Raw genomic sequence first — 23,180 nt, forward strand, 5'->3', positions numbered from 1 at the left:
TGTACAGAAACCTCATCCAATCCATCTTGTTTCCAAAGAAAATTAATCGCACAACATCTGAATTCAAATTCAAAGGTCTATTTTTCTAGTTTTGTAAAAATCAATAATAAGAGTTCATTTAACAATTTTAAGGAAAAAATCCAGTATTTATATGTACACACACACACACTCCATTATTTCCTTTAGAATAATTATTCACAAACCTACTCAAAATATATCCTTATAAAAAGCATGTGGAATGAACAAAAATTAAGAACAATGTACAACACTTTCAGGACTAACTGCAGAAATCTCCAAGCTTATTTTAAAAAATAAGTCTTAATATTTTGAGTCAAAGTCTAGGAGTCCAAGCAGGTGCTGAATTCATCTTTCATTTTAAGCAAACTGGCCAACTAATACCTGGTTTTGGAGGTACTCTAATAATTTGACGGGTTCCTCCTGAATAACAAATTATAAAAGAAACAGTGAGCAATGTTCTATGTCAAAGGTAAAGAGGTCTTATAATGACAAACTATTTTTTAATTATGAAGCTTGAAATGATTATTTACATGATTAAATCAAAGTGGACTGGCATCTCTTTTATTTGATCTCTTGATTTTTTGTATTACACCTGAGAAGCAGTTAAAAGCATTTATGAACACAGAACATCCCTAATGTACTGGGTGACAAGAGTTAAATCCCAAGACAGTGTCCCAGCTTCCCCCACCTCCACCCGATCCAGACCCCTTTTCTGCCAGTTTGCTAATGCCAAGATGAAGGTCAACTGGTTCACTGTCTCTGTTAACACTTTCCTTCCTGTTCAGAATGTGGACACTTCTTTTCCTGCCATTTAGATTCCAAATCTTGCCAGTGACTTTCAGCTCAAGCTGACACTCCTTAATCTGATCCTTGATTTCATCTTCTGGATAGAGAATAGCCACAAGCTCTTTCTATATAAACTCTTAGCATCATATGCACAGCTCTAGATCTTTTCTAAAACCTTCAAGCATTAAAGATATTTTTCATTCACTAGCCATTTATTTGGTCATTTATTCAACAAATATTTATGAGTTCCCACTAAGAGCTAGACATCATTCTACATGGTAGAAACGTACAAAAGTGAACAAAAAAGACAAGTTCATGAGGTCAAGTAATGGCTGTCATTCACATAGCATGAGCTGTGCGGTCACCGTGGTTCTAAAACTTTCTCTTGACGACAGGTTTGTACTAAGTCACGCAAAAACCGAAACTCCATTTCTCTATTCCCTCAGTCTTTCAAAAATACTCATCATATAATGGAATGAGTGGTTTATGGAATCCAACAGATCTAGAGACAAATCTTGGTCTGACATTTACTAGCCTGGTTACCCTGGGCACATTACTTAAATTTCTTCAATCTTCATTTACCGGTATTACCCATAAAAACCATGTTTCATGGTATCTTTTTAAAATCAAACGTTTATGAGAATTAAAAGAAAATGTAGACAAAGTACTCAGCAAATAACCTAATATTACATGGTGGCCATTAGAGTATCATTATGTTTATTTGTTGTTTTTTAAAAATATTTATTGAGAGAGAGAAGAGAGCACGTGGATACGCGCATGGGGGAGGGGAAGAGAGTGGGAGAGAGAATCTCAAACAGGCTACACACTGTCAGCGCAGAGCCCGATGCAGGGCTTGAATTCACGAACCATGAGATCATGACCTGAGCCAAAATCAAGAGTCGGACGCTTAACCAACTGAGCCACCCAGGCACCGCTCATTATGTTTACTTGTAACACAGGGCAAGTATTAGTGCTTTATCTATATTCTAGGGATATTGTTATTCTAATCACTTACGTGGTCCAGAGAGTAAATTTCTTCTGGTGGACTGCTAATACTACTTCACTTTAAGTATAGCTTTTGGAAGTTTAAGACAAATAAGGGATAACAGGTTAGGTACAATGGTGAATAAAAAAATTTCAACGGGCTTTGGGATAGGAAGTGCTCAACTCTTAACATCCACGGTCCAAACAGAGGACTACAATTTACTTGGTGTAGTTTACTTAGTATTTCTATTTTTGTGCATGTCTCAATCTTGCTCTCACTAGATTCTTCCAGATTTTTTAAAAGTTTGCCTTATCTAGTCTCCTAAGTGGTTTTAATATGCAATAAAAACACATTTACAAATATGTATATACTGTTGAAAAGTTTCAGATGTCTTGTCTGTAATAGCAAACCTTTTATATGCTTTTCAGAAGTATGGTTTGGTGGAGATATTTACTAGATCCAGACCTTCTTTCAGGCCTCTACTACACGTTAGGTTCATTTGAATAATAAATATTCAGATTGAGATAACATTCTTCATAATATTTCCAAATGGAACGGTCATCTGACTCCTGCAGAGAACTTTTTTTAGGACTTTTTTCAGGGGAAAAGAAGCAAGTAATTTGCTTCCTTTGATCTCCAAGATACCTACATGTTGCTGCAACTGAGTTCTAAGGCATAAGCACATACTGTTCTGTCACAAGAAACCAGTGTCCTCAAAAACTACTTAACAGAGACTAGACTAAATTAGCATATGTGTGACCGTTTTGTAGCACAGCATGTAAGTTAATACTGGACACCTAACTGATAGAAGAATGCATAAAACTACTAAATTTAACAAATTCCATAATGTTGAGTCAATGTTCCCAGTAATCCAGTTACAGCTAAGTATTTATTATGTTTCCTCACTTGGAGTTCAGAGTTTCCTTAAGACTATGGTATTTAGTATTTTTGTAATGACAGAGCCTTTAAGAAATTGGATGAATGCTATGGCCCCTCCTCCCACAATTATCCCTCTGTCCTCTCTCCCCTGCTCTTTGAGGTTAAAAGTCCTTGCCTTAGGATATAACTTTGCCAATAACATAACATAACATAACATAACATAACATAACATAACATAACATAACAACATAACATAAAAATCATGTATTATTGCACTGGTGACATTAATGGATAAAAAGAACCAGAGTTATAAATTACAACATAGCAATGGCTTCACATGTATAATTTACCACTGAGAGGCAAAGCAAATAAAAAAAGGTGATTATATAAGTAGATGGCACAACAGAAAAGTAGGTCTGAGAAATATATAATCAACTTGCTCTTACTTCTACATATTTTCTTTAAAGTTAACAGAAGAGATCTGCCACACCAAATGCATCAAACTTTCAATATTATAAATACGAACTCATTTCAAAGTAATGAACAGTAATAATACCCATAATAATCATTTATTTAATGGGCACCTACCTATTTAGTAAATATGTAATAATGCATCCACTGAAAACATTTTAAATTTGTTTTGAATAGCTTCTTATTACTAGTTAGTTAAAACCATTACTCAGATGATCCTGACCAAAGTGGTCACCTAAAAGCTACCAGGATCAGTCACCCCAGACATGTTACCTACTGAGGGTTATTTTCACTGACAAAATCACTACAAATAGTGGTAATGTTAAGAAACTTCAATGGTCATAATGCCTGATAATTTGGCACAAATTTTTTTTAACAAAGAACCTGCTCATGGTAAAAAAACAAACAAAACACATATAATTTGTTTAAGGATGAGAACTACAAAATAAAACAAAGCCCTGCGTTTTTATTTTGTTTTTGGTTTTTTTTGTTTAAGTAAGTTTATTTATTCTGAGAGAGAGTGCATTTGGGGGAGGGGCAGAGAGACGGGAAGAGAGAATCCCAAGCAGGATTCTCACTGTCATGCGGGGCTTGATCCCATGAATGGTGAGATCATGACCTGAGCCAAAATCAGGAGTCGGACGCTTAACTGACTGAGCTACCCAGGTGACCCAAAGTCCTGTGTTTTTAACATAGTTCATGTAAATAGCTATGTTTTTCTGTCTCTGGGATTCTTAATTTAGGACTATTCAAGGTTCTGGAATTATATGTTCAAATTATACATTCATGTTCATTAAGTTACTTGCCAGTATCACACAGAACTAATGAAAATCAAATAAAATATGAACCAGAGAAAAATTTAAATGCGAATGTAATGCATAACTTTTTATTTTTGTATTTTTAACTAATAAACGTGTTAAGCATTTACCCTCTTTACTAACAAAAAATGTTTTTAAATGAAGGTCCATGAAAGGTAAGGCCCCAAATTTTATGGTATGTTCCCTTATCTATATATTACAAGAACTTTGTTATTTTTTTTAAAGAGCGAGAAAGAGCGTGAACAGGGGACAGGGGTTGGGGGGTGGGGGGAAGCAGAGAGAATCTTCAGCAGGCTTAAGCACAATCTATGCTCATTGTGGAGCCTGATGTAGGCCTTGATCCCACAACCCTGGGATCATGATCTGAGTCTGAGTTGGATGCTCAACCAACTGAGCCACCCAGGTGCCCCTACATAGAACTTTTAATGTAAGTTTGGTTTTTTTTTTTTCCAAGATGACTATTTCAGTCACTTAGTTTTATATAGTTGATTTACTTAATAAAAGCTCACTTTATTTTTCTTCTTTGGAGGTTTTTTTCTTTTATTTTTTGTTTTTAACATTTATTTATTTTTGAGAGTGAGTGAGCGGGAGAGGGGCAGAGAAAGTGGGAGACAGAGACTCTGAAGTAGGCTCCAGGCAGAGGTGTCAGCACAGAGCCCGAAGTGGAGCTCGAACTCACGAACCATGAGATCATGACCTGAGCCGAAGTCGGACACTTAACCGACTGAGCCACCCAATTACCCCTCTTCTTTGGCAGGTTTTAAAGCCATTAGTCACACTTAGAAATTTTCCTATGGAAACAGTGAAGTATTAAAATTTTTACTGGTGGTATAAAATTGAAATTTTTACAAAATGCATGTATTTATATTTAGAAAGACTACCAAAATTTTAAAAATCCACTCAAAACATTATTATAGTATCTCAATTTGGAAAAATTAATATGATCAAAAATTAGCCTCATTTTCAAAGAAACTAATTCATGGCTCCACAGCTGGAATTTATTCCTAAAATCTTAGGTAGCCAGGGAAATATCTTCTGTCAGGATCCAATGATTTACATTCCTAAAGTCTGTATCTGTAAATAAACCCATGATAGGAAAGGAGTGGGAGAAGGGAAGGAAAGGAGGGAGCAAGGGAGAAAGAAGGGGAAGAGTAATTCAATTCCTACAATTTTAAACGCAATCTCTACAGAAATCTATTGAGTGGGAAGGGGAGGGTGTACATATTTTCTTAAGATTTGTTTTTCTGTCACCATCGTACAGGAGTGACAACTTGAATTCATGTTATAGGTTTTATTCCTGACACAAACGCTTGTTTCACTGTTTTCCAGTACCATCAAAAATAACATAAAGGGGGGCACCTGGGTGGGTCAGTGGGTTAAGCATTTGACTTCGGCTCAGGTCATGATCTCATGGTTTGTGAGTTCGAGCCCTGCGTTGGGCTCTGTGCTGACAGTTCAGGGCCCGGAGCCTTCTTTGGATTCTGTCTCCCTCTCCGTCGCTCCCCTCCTCATGCTCTGTGTCTCTGTCTCTCAAAAGATGAATGAACGTTAAAAAAAAAAAAAAAAAACAAAAAAAAACAAAAAAAAAACTTAAAAAAAAATAAAGGAAAGATGACGTAACCCCTTAAAATTAATGTTGTAATTTTTCCCATGAGCATACAGACCTAAAAAAACAAAAACAAAAAAAACTTCATAATCATTTTATCTAAGATGTGTCTTGTTCCTCATTTGTGTTTACTGATTTTGAATAAAAGATGGGGACCCTGTATGTCCAATTTTGGGTGTTTTCAGTTGTGAAAACTTGTATTTCTATTTATCGGTTCAAACTTGTATGTTCTTCCCTATCTTTTGCTGGTTCCATCTCAATGCTTTACATACTGTGATAATCTTCAATTTTCCCCCTATCTATTTCATTTGTAGCTCTGAAAAATTTCAATGCAAATGATGGGAAAAGAGTACTCTCCTGGATGGGTCAGATCAAATCCTGTCCTTCTACTTACGAGCTGTAGGATTTCAGGCAAGTTGCTTAATTTTCATTTCTCTAACTATAAAATGGAGATTAAGCCTACCTGGGTAGATGTGAGATTAAATTATATGCGTATCTATATTAATTTATTATACAGGACCATACCTTGCACAGGGTAAGTACTCAAAGAGAAGGCATTCTGTTCCCATTCTTCCATTTCAAAAAAAATTTTTTTAATGTTTATTTTTGAGAGAGAGAAACAGACAGACAGAGAGAGAGAGAGAGAGAGACAGAGTGTGAGCGGGGAAGAGGCAGAAAGAGGGAGACACAGAATCCGAAGCAGGCTCCAGGCTCTGAACTGTCAGCACAGAGCCTGACGTGGGGCTTAAATTCACAAACAACAAGATCATGACCTGAGCTGAAGTTGGATGCTTAACCGACTGAACCACCCGGGTGCCCCATTATCGTCCGTTTTGAATTTGATGTTCTATAGCACTGATTCTCCTCTCTACTGCAATCAAATATGGCTACTTCTTGGCTCTTAAAGCAGTCTACTATTTTTATATAGTTGTAGAATTTAAACACATTTGTATAGTTGCTTTCTAAGTTTTATTTGTATGCCATGTTTTAAATAGGAAAATAATTTATTCAGATTCTATACAACTACCTTATTTGTTGTTTATCCTGTACAGCCTTTTAAATGAACCTACTGAAGAAAATGGATCCTCAGAAATATTCACTGTTGTTAAGTTCTATGCTTACTAAGCACTATAAGTGCTTAATGGTATCTGCTGAATGAATTATGTATGAACCAGTGAAAACTGTACTAACTAGCCTTCTCTTTCTCTTCCAGAGTTTGAAAATCAAGTGAGGTTGTGGGACTGGCATTAGGACTGGAGAGAGAATAATTCTGGAACACTCTGGTGAAGAATGACCTTTGATAACCGAAAAGATTATAGATTGCAGAATTCCCTTTCAGTTTAATGATTTAAATCAGTTCTTATCTGCATGTATACAAGCAATGATTCTTTTCAGAATAATTCTAGGCCTCTTGCCTAAGCTTCAAATTTACTATTAAGACTCTGCTTTTTCTTTTAAAGAATTTCATTGAACTTTCTTTCTCATCCCCTTATCTACATGTGGCTTTTCCAAGTCTTGTTCTTCCTTCAATATCTTTACAGCAGAAAGATTTCTGAATCATATTTTCGGAAATGTTGAGCCCCAAAATAAGTGTTATGTTTGATCACACATGTTAATTACTTTAGGTCTCAAAATCTTGAGAAGAAAGAAATAAAATTTAGTTTATTAGACAAGCCAGTTTTTGTAACTTCAGTGTTATACAGGGATGAGCAAACTCTGACCCATGGGTCAAATCCGGCCTGCTGCCTGGTTTTGTAAATAAAGTGTAACTGGAACAGGGACATGCTTATCTGCTTATATATCATCCATGGCTGCTTTTGCATAACTGCAGAGATAAATACTGATGATAGAGGCTGTAGAGCTCACAAAACCTAAGACAGCCTTGGCCTAAGACTCCTTTTAGGAATGGATCTACATAAAAGCAACTCAAATAGCAGGCATACGCTATGCAGTTATAATCTGTTAGGTAATGCTATGCTGAATCTTACATTCAGTATCTCTTTTAAAAATGAGATAAAACATCTGAATTGGCTATTACTACAATCCCTACTTGCAGATGAGAAAGCTGAGGCTCATGGAATTAATCAACTTGGTCAAAGTTAGTACGTGGTAGGGTTGGCACTCAAACCCAGGTGTGCTGGAATGCAAAGTGAAAGTATAATTACTCTCCTAAAGAGAGCTTTAAAGTAAATAATAAAGGTGTTTTCCAAGGAATTGGTCTGCAGCTGGAAGGCTTTCAATTTTATTGGTTTGATGGTCCACGTGCTTTCATACTGTTTTAAGCAATGTGGCATTAAGTATAGATTTTAATATTTGTTCATTATTACCAGTGAAAAAGCAATGATGCTGCTTATTCTTCACAAGAAAACAAGCATAAAACTACCTTCACTTTTACTCAGACTGTATGGTTTTAAAAATTCATCACTGAAATTCTAAAGTGATGGCCATGAGAGGTTACAAGCGGAAGGTGGTGTTCTATCTAGGCAATTATCGTCACTATCATTGTATTCCACAACTATTGTAATAGTGTGAAAAAGTTGGGCGGTACTTGTTGAGTTTAAAACAAAGACTTTGAAAACAGCCATTTTCAAGAGAGGAAATGAAGGAACATCATTTATACGAAAAAACAACTGTCACAAAGAAGAACATGGTAAAACAACTTTGGAAACAACAAAGTAAGGGTTAGTTCCTAGAATACCAATTCAACCCAAACTTAACTATACGGCAGAAAAGAGACAATGAGATAAATACTGGAAACACAAGATGATTTTTTATCTTCAAAAAGTTCACGGCATAATAATGGAGAACAGGCAGGTAAAAATTCATACGGGGCTCTTAATTACAAGCAGTGGAAAGCAATTCATAATGATGAACAGAAATGGAATGCATTAAACAAATAATAAAAGTATCTCTCAGAATTATTGTGAAGGTTGAAGAACCAAGCTGAGTAAACGTACAGCAATGAAAGAGGCTTAGAAACAAGAAATAAAACCAAAATGTTCAGAGAATCATCTGGGCACAGAAGAGAGGCCACAATGGACACAACACTACTTCTCTTTTTGAAACTGCAGGTTTTACTGCTGCCACTGCATCCGTTACAGTGCCCGAGTCTTTGTATCAGCTCCAGGTAAAAGCATCCAATTAGGGTTATGGATTATGGGCCCATTTCTTAAGTGCAGGCAGGAAGAAGCAAGTTATTTGTCCTTTTTGGCTTTTACTGTGGCAGGAGCCAAGCCTTGCATTTCACCAAGACTCCTACTATGTAAGAAGGAAGGGCCTTCAAATTCTGGGAACCTCCACCCCTAAAAAGACAAAAGCCCCACTACAAACACTGCACCTTAAACCAAGATCTACACAATACACTGGGGCGCCTGGGTGGCTCAGTCGGTTGAGTGTCCGACTTCGGCTCAGGTCATGATCTCACAGTTCGTGAGTTCGAGCCCCACGTCGGGCTCTGTGCTGACAGCTTGGAGCCTGGAGCCTGCTTTGGATTCTGTGTCTCCCTCTCTGTCTGCCCCTTCCCCGCTCATGCTGTCTCTCTCTCTGTCTCTCAAAAAATGAATAAACGTTAAAAAAAATTATAAAAAAAGATCTACACCATATTTTGCAGGGAGATTACGTAATCTCTGAGTTCTCAAGTTTGAGAGGCACTATTCAATATCTAAATGGTAACAAGCGATTCACTCCTACACATGCACCTTTTTTTTTTAAACCAGTAAGACAAAAACTCTTTTTGAACATTCAAAACTTAAAGACACGAGCAACAGTTCTACAGAACAAGATCTGAGTTTCTCAACCACTGTTTTTCAAATTCAAGTCTAGGGACTTGTCAGTCAAATCAGGAACCCATAGCTCTCCGGTGTAAGAAACACTGCACTACAATAAACACAGCGAAAAAGTTCTATATTAGATATCTATATTCTATATTAGATTCTATATCTATATTTGATACCACATTGGCATAAATGAGGAATTAACTGCACAGTGAATGCTATGCGGAACAAGAACTTAAAAATAAGCAGAAATTTACTAAGCAGATAGGGTAGGCAAAAAATATTCCATCAGATGTAATAAAGTATAAAGTACTTTATTATAAAATACCATAATATAAGTGAAAAAAATCTGTTCTGGTTCCAGAAAACTGCATTAAAATCCTAATACCTGTTAGCAGTATGATCTGGGTCAAGCCCTTTAACATCTGATTTTTCCTCCTCTACAAAATAAGGGAGGTGGACTAGACGGATATTTAAGTAGCTTTGCTTCTAACCATATTTATGGTCACTATCATGAGTAACAACGGCTTAACGTTTATTGGCTAACACTTCACCACATGCCAGGGAAAAAGGTACACAGTTTAAATATATCAAGAGGGTCTTATAAACATCCTCATTTTTTCCCAAGTGAGGAAACTCTGGTTCTGAGCAGTTAACTCATTCACTCAAAGTGATCCAGTTAGTTAAGAGAACCACAGCTAGAGGGTTTAATTCCAAAGCCATTAACATGATAGCTAAATCAACAATGAAATTCCAAATTCCCTAAGGAGAGTGTTTTAGCTTCTAAAACCCCCTTATTTGGATGCCTAAATTTTTCAGAAGGTCAAGAATTTAGACCTAAGTATCAAAACGTTCTTTATTTTATATAGTCAAATAGAAACCTTTCCAAAATATACATGTGTCCGATTTTTTAAATAAGAGAAAAGTGGACCGAATTTAAACTATTCATGAAGCTCACAGTTACATTCATACATATTCATTATTGTATGGGCCCCTAGAACTTTAAGGTAATATGACTCTTGGCCCTTCATTTTCTCGGGTCAGCTCATGTTTTTGTTTCTTCTCTCATTGCTTTCAGTAATCACAGCCCCTCTCCATCTTTGTAATGTTTTGTGGACTAAAAAAAGAAAAAAGAAAAGAGAAAAGAAAGAAAAGAGAAGAAAAAAGAATAAGAAAAACCAACCGCCCAAGCTTATCGGAACTATTAATAAAGATACAGTTGCAAAAAAATTAATTTCAGTCGTATTTCTTACCGTAAGGTAGTCTTTGTTATAGTACCTATTAACTCTTAATTATCAATTCAGCTGTGATTTGATTGCCTAAACACAATTTCACTGTTACAAATACTTTGATATAGAATACTCCCATGCTGCACTATATCCTCTGATCTTAAGACAGTTCATAATGAATTAAAATCTAAAGCATTATGGTCTTTAGATTACATGATACCAGCATTCTAGGAAAAAAAATGTCTAATGCTTATGGAGACATAAGGGTTAAGTTTGAAGTCATTCAAAAAATGCTCCCATTTTCCCTGAGACAAAAGAAAAGGGAAAAAAATCTTAAAGGAACCTTTCTACAAAAATTCTAAAAAGGATATAAGAGGAAAATGGCTCTACTCCATACTAAATAATGAAGCTACAGTAACTAAAACAATTTAGTATGGAGCGAAATAGAGCAAGAAATCCAAACACATACTGAAATTCTGTTTATGATGAAGACAGTAGTTCAGATTATTAATTCAGGAACAAATTAAAAAATTACACAATAAATGGTACGGAAACAAACTGTCAGAAAAACACACAAACTACATTCCTGTTTTGTGGCTTACTTGAAAATAAATAACAGAAGTATCAACTGCCTAAAATGCCAAAAAAAAAAAAAAAAAAGAAAAAAGAAAAACGTTCTAGAAGACCAAATTTATAATCTTATAAAGAAAGAGATCTCTGTAATAGAAAATATCCAAGTCACACAAGGGGAAAAAGTGAGATTTACCACATGAAAAGTAAAGACTGTTATAGAAAAACAAAATGGATGAAGTCAAAAGACATACTGGAAAAAATATCTGCAAAACATATGATAAAAAACTAAATTCCTTAATTTATAAAGGGCTCATACAAATCAATAAAAAAAAGACCAACTACCTAACAGAAAACTGAACAAAAGAAATAAACAAGAAATTGGGGGAAAAGAACACAAATGCTAAAGATCTGATGTTGGATTTTCTTATTAAAGAAATGCAATTTGAAGCAACGTATCATTTCTCACCTATTCAAACAGCAAAAACTACAAAGTGTCATGATGGCCAGTGCTGCTGATGTTGTGAGAGAATAATTAGTCTTATGTGCTTACTGATTTGTGGCTAGGTTGATAAGACTTTCTCAGGAGGGTAATACAGATATAGCCTCAAAAGCTGCCAAGGTTTATACATAGGTAATCATGACAGCACTGTTTAATCACAAAAATAGGCCGGAAAAAATGTCTGCATTGAACACTAGTCAAATAAACTATGGTACATCCTATGAAACAGAAAACAGAACGCTGTGTCCCACCGGAAAAAAGAAAAAAAAAAAGGAGAGGATGAATAGATTTCAATGTGGAACCTAAGATGAATTATAAAGGAATTAAAAAAAGCAAAGTGCAGAAGGTATGTATATACAGAATCGTTTTTTTAAGTGGGGAAATAGATAAGTAAATTTCCAGTGCTTTTCGGCAATTAGGTGAAACTGTTAAGAATGGTTCACTTTGTTCAAAGAGACCTGGAAAGGGAGCCATAGCTGATGCATTTTTTAATCTGTTCCTGAATTAATTTCACTTTTTAAAGTTAACAGCAATTATCTAGATAGTAGAATTATAGGTCAATTTTTGTCTTTTTTATGCTTTTCTGTCTTGAAAATACCTACTACAACCTATATTTTATTTTCTTTTTCAAGTCTATTTTTTGAGAGAGAGAGAGAGAGAGAGAGCGAGTAGGGGAGGGGCAGAGAGAGAGAATCCCAAGCAGGCTCCAACCTGTCAACGCTGAGCTCCATATGAAGCTCCAACTCTCAAGCCATGAGATCATGACCTGAGCTGAAATCAAGAGTCAGACAGTTAATGGACTGAGCCACCCAGGCACCTGACAAGCCATCCTTTAAAGAAACCACCTGGGGAGGAGGAGTGAGCAATGAGAGACTTCGTCTCAATTTATTTTATTCAACACAGAGTTGTCTTTTAAATAATAAGCTTATGTTGTTTTTATAATTAAATTGGCTTTAACTTATTGCGCTTTTAATTGTCTGCACTAGTGTAAGGATCCTGTCTAAAATTTTAGAGCAAAACACTATATATAGCCTATGGACATCTGAGTGAACACGAGCCTCCCAATATAAGAAAGGTCTTCCTTTGCATTAAAACAAAACAAAACAAAACAAACACCAGACTAATAGAAAAAAAAGTATCTACACTAAACGTTCTATACCTTCTGGGGGCACCTATATTTATACAAGCTGATACATTTGCTTTCTGACGGAGTCACCAGCCCTGATGCAGAAAAGGCATACATAACACAGCAACAAATCTTTTCGATATAAGAAACTGGCAATTTAAAAAAGGAATGGAGAAAAGGGAAACCACCTAAAATGAATAAATGCAAGACAGACTGAATTAGGACTGTTTTTAAATTGCCAATTTTATTAGGAAAGTGAAAAGTGATCCCAATAAGTCTTGGCAATTTCTCAAGATTAGAGTTGATACTTTTCTCAGGTTCAAGAGATCCTACCCTTTCAAAGAGTGCACAATTGTTGCTTTTAAAACCTACCAGGGTGTCAAAGGTAGATGTAATTAGAATGGGGGCTGGAGAAAGAAGGGAAACCACAGAGAAAGGGAAGTTACAGACCTGATGTATAGTATTTCACAGCAAGTGAAAAAGAAGCACATGTAAACAAGAGACTACATGTATGGGACCTGCTGGAGATTATAAGGGACAACTTATCAATACATCTCATAAGCATTCACCTCTATCTAGGACAGCTGGATCCTCAAAATCTACCAAAAAAGTCACCCCTAAGTAGTCTCAATGGATAATTACCATCCTGCTGTGATTATTTTTAACACTTGTATATTCAATAATACAGCATCTCCTGAGTTACCTAGCATTACTGAGAAATGGAGGCCAATGGCATGCTGAAGTATCATAGCAAGGAACTATGAAGTCAGAGTTCAAATCTCAGCTTCACTAAACAAGAGCTTTATGACCTTGGGCAAGCTATTTAATCTTTGCTTCAGTCTCTTAGTCTCTAAAATGGGGGTTAGCAACATTAACTATGCTCATGGGTTGATGTGATAAGTAAATGAAATTATATGATGTGTAAGTGAAATTATACTTACACTTGGCATCACAGTGCTCAAACATACAAAATTTTAAGAACATACTTTTTGAAAAAATTACAATGTGTTTAATTTATATATATTTTAAAGTTTATTTATTTTGAAAGAGAGAAGGAGGGAGAGAGGGAGAGAGGGAGAGAGAGAGAGAGAGAGAGAGAGAGAGAGAGAAAGCGAGCAGGGGAGGGGCACAGACAGAGGGAGAGACAGAATCCCAAGCAAGCATTTCACTGTCAGCACAGACCTCGATGCGGGTCTTGAACTCATGAACTATGAGATCATGACCTGAGCAGGAATCAAGAGTCGGACATTTAATCAACTGAACCACCCAGACGCCCCTGCAGTCTGTTTAATTTAAACCACTGAAAAGAAATCTCAATACTTAACTTTTGTTTCTTAAAGCAAACAGACACAATTTAAGTTTTTCTGTACCGCGCAGGATCATAATTACACATATAAATTGTTAAGACTGTGTGACTATGTGGGGCACCCGGTTGGCTCAGTCGGTGGAGCATCCACCTCTTGGTATCAAAGTGGTGGGTTCAAGTAACACACTGGGTGTAGAAGAAACTTTAAAAAAAAAATCTTAAAAAAAGCCCCCAAAACTGTGTGACTATAAATACAAGTTTCCATAAGTTATCAAACTATCCATCTCTTTATAGATGTACACTGAGCAAAGATAGCCCCCAGTGAGATTTAAAGTTTATAAGAGATACTGTTTCTATGCTATTTCCAAACTGCTAAGTGTAGCCATTTTTCTATGTCATTATTCATAATCAGAGATAACTTGTGCCTACTTCTTATAAGCCCCTTTCTCTCTCTTAAGGTGCTGATGCTAAGCTACTCTGAGCTAAGACACCAGATAACCATTTCAGGGAAGACTGATACAGTGAGAAAAAAATATGGGCTGTAGAGTCAGACAGCTCTAGGTTTAAATCCCAGTTGTGCTACTTTGTGGCCTTGTTAAAGTTGCTTAACTTCTCTGAGGTTTCAATTTCCTCATCCTTAAAATGGGGATACTATTAGCTATATTGAAATGCTTTGGTAAAAAGCAAATGAAAATTTTGGTAAAGATCTTGCAGAGTATCGTCTCGTACCTGGCAATATAAATCACTCTGTCAATGGTAATCAATAGCAATTATATTGCTAATGAAGTATGTTGAAACTGTAGCTAAGACAAAGAATTTCTCAGAACATATGTTTTTAATGTGTGAAATTCCCTGGCACTGTACTGGAGATACAAAGATGAAAAAGAATATAATATCTAAGCTCCAGAGGCTCAGAGCCTAATTAAAGACAGACATGTAAACAAAGTCACAGCAATGTGGTAAGTGAAACAGTAAAAGAAGCAGTGTACCATTTGAAATCAAATGTTTTTCTGGAAGAAGTGATATGTGCACTAAGAGGAGCTCACGAGGTTGGGCGTTAGGGATTGAGGTGAGCAGACCTGCTCAGGGAGGAAGAAAAGAGTGCCTGGAAAGATGTACAAGTAAGAAACAGCTGGCAGGGTCTGGGGCAGAGGACCTGTAGACAGTGTTTGCAGAAAGGCAGGCCCCGGCCAGATCAGAGTGTACTTACGGAAGAGATGGCTTTTTAAAAAACTAATAATGGGGAATCATAAAAGTATTTTAAGAGCAGTGAAGGAGGTTGGCCGAAAAAGACAACATGCCCAGAATTCACGTGACAGAGAGATCCCCTCCCCTAAGATGTGCAAGTTGACGAGGAAAGAGAGGAACACTATAGTCAAGGAAAATACAGTCCAGATGGGAAAGACACAGCAATTAATCTAAGGTCGTGATAAGAATGGAGAGTAAAGAATGGACGAGAGACTAAGAAGGCAGTCTTGATAACACGCAGAAATTTGGGAAGATCCCCCAATTTCTCATTTGGGGAAACGGCTGGGTCGTGATGTCATTAGTCGAAATGGAGACAACAAAAATGAAAACAGTTTTGGAGAGGGCAATGTGGGGTCAATCGAATATATCTGAACAGAACTATCCATTAGAAAGTCTGGAGCTCAGGTGAGAGCAGAATGAAGTCCAATGGAAGAAATTAACACACAGGGAAAAATGGCAGACAAGGCAAGGGTAATGTCACCCAGAAGATGTATACAGATTGAAAATGGGGCTACGAGTATCTACTACTGCTGCTCATGATTATCTTACTTTCCGGCTTTCTCGTTTTCCAAATGGACAAACCAAATTTTATGTGAGATGTTACTTACAGTTTTCAAACTTCTTTAAAAGTATGACAGTTTTCCCACACAAGTCTGCTGAATACAGATGCTTAAGTTTCCTGAGCACTGTGTCCAATTTCTTCACTATCAGTCCTGGCCTAGCAAAGTGCGTGGGACCTGAAAGGTGCCCACGAAAAACGAATGAACCAAGTATGGTCTTTAGGTCAGTCAAGAAGCCAAACAGTCTCAGACATTGTTTTAATGTTACAGATGAACATTTAATACGGATTAACCTAAAATCTTCTCTATATGCTGCTTTTTCCATTTAGAGAGAGATAATTTTCAATGGTCTGGGGACTCTGAACTTAGTTTTCAGAGTTCATGAACTCACCCCAAACCAGTAATTTATGGCTCTCCATATTTAGATTTCTGTATATAAGTCAGAAGCAGGTAGAAAAGTAAAATTACTGATTTTTTTAAATACTAGTTTTAAAGAGGGAAAATACTAAAATGCTTCACCTACAGGTCCATTCGTGTATACTAACTATGCGAGACATCTTCACAGGAGTAGAGAAGAATATTTTAAAGGTTCTTACTGCTTACAAGGAAAACTAGAGGACTCCAAACGGTGCTTTATGTACTTTCTTTGCAGTTACTTAGATAAATGCACATTACGTAAGTTCAGAGTGTCATAATGAGTAGAGTACCATAAACTGGCGGATGAAAAAGATGAGTCAATGAGTAAGCAGGGAAGACGGCTGCAGAACAGAAGAAACTATGTTATAAGCACCTGAGAGTGTGAAGAGACACCTGAAGGGAACTCAGTCAGTAAAAACTGGAGTGCCGGTTTTGGGCGGTTTCGGTTTTTGTTATTTTTCATTAACAAAACAAACGGTATTCTAAGAGACTCAGATTACTCAATAAAACTAAGGAAAAAGCTCACTGTTCGTAGGACTACACGACAGTCAAACCTTTTCGGATAAACCAGTTAATACTTCCTTTTCTTTGAATGTCTAGTTTTCCTCTCGTGCACATCTTTTTTTTTTAATGTTTATTTATTTATTTAGAGAGCGCACAAGCAAGACAAAGGCAGAGAGAGAGAGAGAGAGAGAGAGAGAGAGAGAGAGAGGATCCCAAGTAGGCTCCATGCTGTCAGTGCAGAGCCTGCTGCAGGGCTCGATCCCACAACCTGTGAGATCAGGACCTGAGCAGATACCAAGAGTCGATGCTTAACCAACTGAGCCACCCAGGCGCCCCTCATGCACATCTCTTTTGATGAGAATAGACAGCCTGGTAGTAACAGGGAAAAAACAAAAGTAAACACAATGACCTGATTCCAAAACAAACCAACAAAAATCAATCCATCATTATTTTAACGTGAGTGTTTTTGCGTAACTGAGAACTGTGGGTGTCACTCATCTGCCTGAGGCCGACCTTGGGAATGCCCCACTAGAAATCTTGGCATTATATGCTTTCACAATTACATTTTATACAGGGAGGCTGCATGCAGCAGTTAAAGAGCCTAAGTTTTGGAGCCAGCAGTCCAGTTCTGGCTTCATTTGTTATCTCTGCAACTTTGGACTTTTGTCTTAAGTACTCTGCGTTTCTGTAAAACAGGACTAATAAAAGTATTTCACAAGAATGATATAAAATAATGTATCAGGAAAACACCCCATAAATGGTGTTGGTTCTGTAGGTGTAAGCTCCCTTACTACTTACCAACTTTGTATATTTCAAGTTAACCAAATAACCTAGCTTCTTGCATAACAGAAAAACAAGAGCCCACTCAACTTCCCGAGTACTGTGGCGTCCCATCACTGAAAAATGTACCAGGCAATGAAGTGTCTCAGTAATTTCTTCCTTTAAATTTTTTTTTTTTAATGTTTATTTATTTTTGAGACAGAGCATGGACGGGGGAGGGTCAGAGAGAGAGGGAGACACAGAATCTGCAACAGGCTCCAGGCTCTGAGCTGTCAACACAGAGCCTGACACGGGGCTCGAACCCACGGACCGCGAGATCAGGACCTGAGCCGAAGTCGGCCGCTTAACCGACTGAGCCACCCAGGCGCCCCAGTAATTTCTTCCTTTAAACTTTGTATTGAAACATCCCGTAAGTTAGGTTTCAGACTACCACTAGCTGAGAGGGCGGTGAGAAGGTGTCCTACAAATCCACTGCAAATAGCTAAACACATGATCTGCAAGCAGAAAGTCTAAATTGTAATGGTATTTATTAAACAGAGTAAAGACCAGCAGCAGCTTGCCTTGCACAATCCTGCAAGTTTTAAGAAACTCTGCTTCTGCTTAGTTGCTTCCTAACAGATCTCTGGAGGCAAAGCAGCACATCGGTGGGCATATCCTTTGAAGAACTAAAATCCAGAACCAGTTCTCACACTCTTAGAAGGTGAGTCAGATGCCCCCCACGGCTATGTCCTAAAGTTACACTTTTTAGAAGATGTCCTCCAAGGTTATGTCTTAAGGTTACACTTTGGGGATTTTTTTTTTTTTTTTAACATTACCACCGAATTAAACAAAACAAAAAACACGTAAGTACTCTCCTAATTACAAAAGGCACAGTTCTGGGGTCCAGAGGCAGGTCGGCCTGGAATGTTACCACTCCACCACCATGCAGATTCAATTTTGCATTCTGAGTGTAGGTTTGAGATGAGCTTTCCTCATCATGATCCTACCCCCAAATATAACTGTGAATGAACGGCACACTATTTATTACACGTTTAGGCATTTCACTTCAGATGGGATCAAGGATCAACATGGAGTAACTGAAGTCAACGTGCCTGCTGGAAAACTGTTCTGTATCTTAAACACCCCCCGGCGCTAATGGACAACGTTACCACTTGAAGCCAGGATGTATGTGTTGTAGTGTGGGAGACGAAAAAGGCCACACCCAAAGCGAAGGCTTCACAGTGAAGTGATACCAAGTTTCAGAATTGTAACCATTGCTATTTTCGGCACTCTTTTTTCACGGTCAATGACTACTTTAAATTCTTAACCGGCTCAAAGTTCAAGAAGACGTTCCTCTGATTCATTCAGCAACCGGCAGGTCCAAGATGGAGAATTACCCCATTCAGAGCAAGGTTTAAGTAACTCAGGCATAGAAGAGGGCCAGACTCAAGTGACCAGGGCTCAGAAGGGACCCTAACAGAGGGTGACCACTCCTCCCCTCCCCCCAGGGAGGCAGGCAGACAAGAGCCTGACTGAACCACCGAGCAGTTACCTGGCACGGAACGCGACCGCGTCATCAGGACCCCTTCCCTCAATATAGACGCTCCCGGACTCCCTTCTCTCCTCGGTGCCACCTCCATCCCGGCTGGTTCTCCTCCCCCCCACCCCCCGCCGCCCCCACCCCCGCCAACCCAGCTCGCGTCAGCTTCCTCAGCCCCATCCATCGGCATCCCACCTCCGTGCTCTCGCGTACTCCACTCGTCGCCGCTTACCTTGGCCACATAGTCTTTCACCTCATCCAAGTCTCCGTTTTTCAGGGCCCACATGAACTCCTTGTCGCACATCACTGCAGCGGGGCGGGCCGCTCGGCCGGGCAGAAGACGAGGAGGCGGTGGTAGCAGCAAGCGGATACCGCGGGGCGAGAGGGAGACAGGGCCGCGCGGAGCCGAAGGGAAGAGAAGGCGGGAAAGGCTGCCAGGCGGGCGAGGCAGTTGGCCGCGGCGACCGTTGGGGCGGGAGATAGAAAGTTCTTTTGCGGCCACCGGGCCCAGCAGAGCAGGTTCCGCCTGGCCGAAGAGAAGCAAGAGCGCTTACACTTCCGGTTCACTCCCAGCTAGGATCCTCCCCCAACTTCCTCTTCCTCTTCCCCTCGGCGGAACGCCCCGCTCTCGACCCCGCCCCGACGGCGCGCAGCGGAGCGCTCCATGGGCGCAGGCGCAGTGGCTAGGCAGGCTGGTTGACGGGGTCGGGAGTGGGCGGGACTGAAAGGCCAGCGTAGCGAGGCCGCAGGCGGGGAGGGCAGCGAGTGGAGGGGCGGTTGGGGTATTTCAGGTGGAACCAGGACGTTTCTGCACACTACACGTGGGAAGAACTTTTTCTTTAAAACACAACCTTGGAGGGCATCTTGCTCACCTTCTAAAAGTGTGCAGTAGGAATGTTTGATTTGAATTCCTTCCCTTTTCACCCCCCCTCCTTCCCCCTGCCTTCCTGCCACCCTTCCTCTCTTTTTCCTTTCCTCCCTTTCTTGTTCCTTCCCTTTCTTTCTCCACTATCAAGCATCCCTTGGGCTCCTCCTCCATGCCAGGTTCTGCTAGGCACGGAGGATATAATTTAAAAAAGATGCAATAAGTTTATTTCCAGGACTAAGAATTCAGTTTGGTGCCATAGGCCAGAGCACACCCAACTGTCCCGTATAATTTGTGTTTTTTAAATTTTCTGTTTGTTTTCAGTGGATTGAAGCTTCAGGACTATTCTAGTGAAGCCGGTTCTACTCTTCCTAGAGTTTGGGTGTAATACCTTGGGGCACAGAATCCAAGTGAATTTTGCCCCAACACTGATGACCCAGACATGCACACATGAACAAAGATTCAAAAAAGCTTACTGGAACTATTTATATATATATATATGTGTGTGTATACGTATATATATATTATATACCTTATATATTTATATATATAAATATATATACACATATATAAATATATAAGGTATATAATATATATGTATATACATATATATGTATACACATATATATACACATTTATATATAACTATATATGTGTATACATATATATGTGTGTATATATATACATATATATACATATATATGTATACACATATTTATATATACATGTATATATATAACTATACATATATATGTGTAACTATATATAGTTATATATAAATGTATATATATAAATAGTTATAAAGGTATATCAAGTCTATTATTTACAACCCACTCTATAAAGAAGGCAAACTACTTTACTATGTTTACCATATAGTAATACTCAGATTATAGCCTCTGGAAATAGATTGCTTAGTTTTGAATACAGGATCCAACCCTTACTAATTTTGTAAGACAAAAATTATTTGACCCTTCTCTGTTCGGTTTCCCACATTTGTTAAATGTGAACAATAGTGTTCAATAAATGTAATTTTTTGGCTATGATTTAGAAATAGCAAATAGAGAGGCACCTGGGTGGCTCAGGCAGTTGAGTGCCCGACTCTTGATTTCAGCTCCAGTCATGATCTCACAGTCTGTGGGATAGAGCCCTGCATCGGGCTTTCTGCTGACAGTGTGGAGCCTGCTTGGGATTCTCTGGTTCCCCCTCTCTCTACCCCTCCCTTGTTTGTGCTCTCTCTCTCTCTCTCTCTCTCTCTCTCAAAAATAAACAAGCATTAAAAAAAAATAGCAAATAGAGGTTTCAAATCAAAATAAAAATCTCCAAATATTTAACAGCTACCCTGATTGATGTTCTGTTAATTTCACTTTCTGACAATTAGAAACACAGATCCATCTACCTAATGGTGATAAATTTCTGTATCAAATAACTCTCAAGGAGTGATTTGTAAGGCAAATCCTGGAGTCCCTATGTCTTCTTGATCTCCCACTCCCACCTGTGTGATCTTTGAGTTACATCTTGCTGACAGCTCTTGATTTATATCTCTAGCTCAGATTTCTACTATGATCCATTCTTATATTTAACTTCTTAGCCATTCAAATGTGTCAAACTTAACATGTCCAACATAGGATTTGATCTCCTCTGGAATCTAAACCTAGTTGTCCCCATAGACTCCCCCTTCTCTGTGAAAGACACCAGCAACCATACGTCACTAGAACGCATGGTGACAAAGATTCTCTCCTTGGCCCAACTGTAGCCAGGCTACTCTGAGCCCTATTCTCAACCATGCCTCAACCTTGATCTCTAAAAAGTTGAACAAACACTAACGTAATTCCTAACAGCTCAAGGCCACATCCTAAGATGACCCCAGTCCCCCTTAAAATGCCTGCCTGAGAAAACTCAAGGCTGCCACTTTTTTTTTTTTTTTTACTGTTCATTCCAGCCAACACCTGGGGTTAGGGCTTCTGTCTCCCCATCTCTGCTGGAAGGTAGAATCCTAACCTCAGTGATTGCCAGCTGGCATACACAGCTGGCCTACTTGCATTAACTCTATTGAGCCCCTACTTGGCTCCCCTTTACTCCCCCATTCTTCCTTTAAAACACCCAATCATCTCTGTACAAGTCAAAGTTGAGTTCATTTCAAGTTGGATTCTTTTCCCTACGGCACTAGTTTGCCAAAAGCTCAGATATAAAAGGAGTAAAACCAATGAATCACTAGGAGTAGTAATTAGTAAAAGTTTATTGTGCACATGCTAAAAAGATAGTTTGCAAGCCAGGAGCCCTCAAACCAAAACATGAAACGAGGCTCAGGGGTATATTGTATTAAGCAGCTTATATGGTGGCAAAGCATATTGTTTATTCCTCACGGTGACTGGTTATAGTATTAGAATTTGCTTAGGGGCGCCTGGGTGGCGCAGTCGGTTAAGCGTCCGACTTCAGCCAGGTCACGATCTCTCGGTCCGTGAGTTCGAGCCCCGCGTCAGGCTCTGGGCTGATGGCTCAGAGCCTGGAACCTGTTTCCGATTCTGTGTCTCCCTCTCTCTCTGCCCCTCCCCCGTTCATGCTCTGTCTCTCTCTGTCCCAAAAATAAATAAACGTTGAGAATTTGCTTAAATGATAAGATACCAGTTAGTGGGTTACCTCATATCAACCTTGGGAGACAGTTTAAGCTTTGCTTGTGATTTTCAGAGGTCAAGTTAGGCTTACAAAATACGTTAAATTAATCTTTGTTCATATCACTAAACTGGTACTGTCTGCTCAGGGAATTTTCAAGGCTGGTCTCTGTCTTTGATTTTAACAAGTTATTACTGATAAAAAAAAAATCTGTCCTTACCACTTATCATGTTAACTGTGCAGCTTTGATCATCTTTGACACTGGAAGTCATAAATAACCCCTATCATTCCCAATCTTTCTCTCTTATTCAATCCATCGGTAAGTCCTTCCCAATGTATCTTAAATTGTTCACCACTTCCCATCTTCACTACTGATGACCCGCCACAACCCTTCCCAGCCCCGTCATCTCTGTCTGCACTGCCACAGTAGCCTCCTAGCTGGTCTCCCCATTTTTACTCCTACCCTTCTCCCAGGAATCCCTCACCTAGCCAGAGCTACCTTTTTCAAACAGAAATCCAACAGACACGTTTTGCCCTAAGGCCCTTCAATGGCTTCCTATTGCATTTAGGATAAAATTCTACTGATTTGCTATGGTGGGTCCTCTGTG

General features: G+C 38.6%; 1 protein-coding gene across 1 annotated transcript in view; it reads right to left on the bottom strand.

The window, feature by feature from the left end:
- The window catches only part of MTPN (myotrophin), a 59,730-nt gene extending 40,056 nt beyond the window's left edge, over positions 1-19,674 (bottom strand). Inside the window, exon 1 of the mRNA XM_047849003.1 lies at positions 19,330-19,674. Coding sequence (XP_047704959.1) covers positions 19,330-19,401 — 72 coding nt within the window. The 5' untranslated portion in view covers positions 19,402-19,674. The remainder of the gene's footprint in view (positions 1-19,329) is intronic.
- Positions 19,675-23,180: the final 3,506 nt, after the last annotated feature.

Source organism: Prionailurus viverrinus, chromosome A2 (assembly GCF_022837055.1).
Source record: "Prionailurus viverrinus isolate Anna chromosome A2, UM_Priviv_1.0, whole genome shotgun sequence".
Lineage (NCBI taxonomy): Eukaryota > Metazoa > Chordata > Mammalia > Carnivora > Felidae > Prionailurus > Prionailurus viverrinus.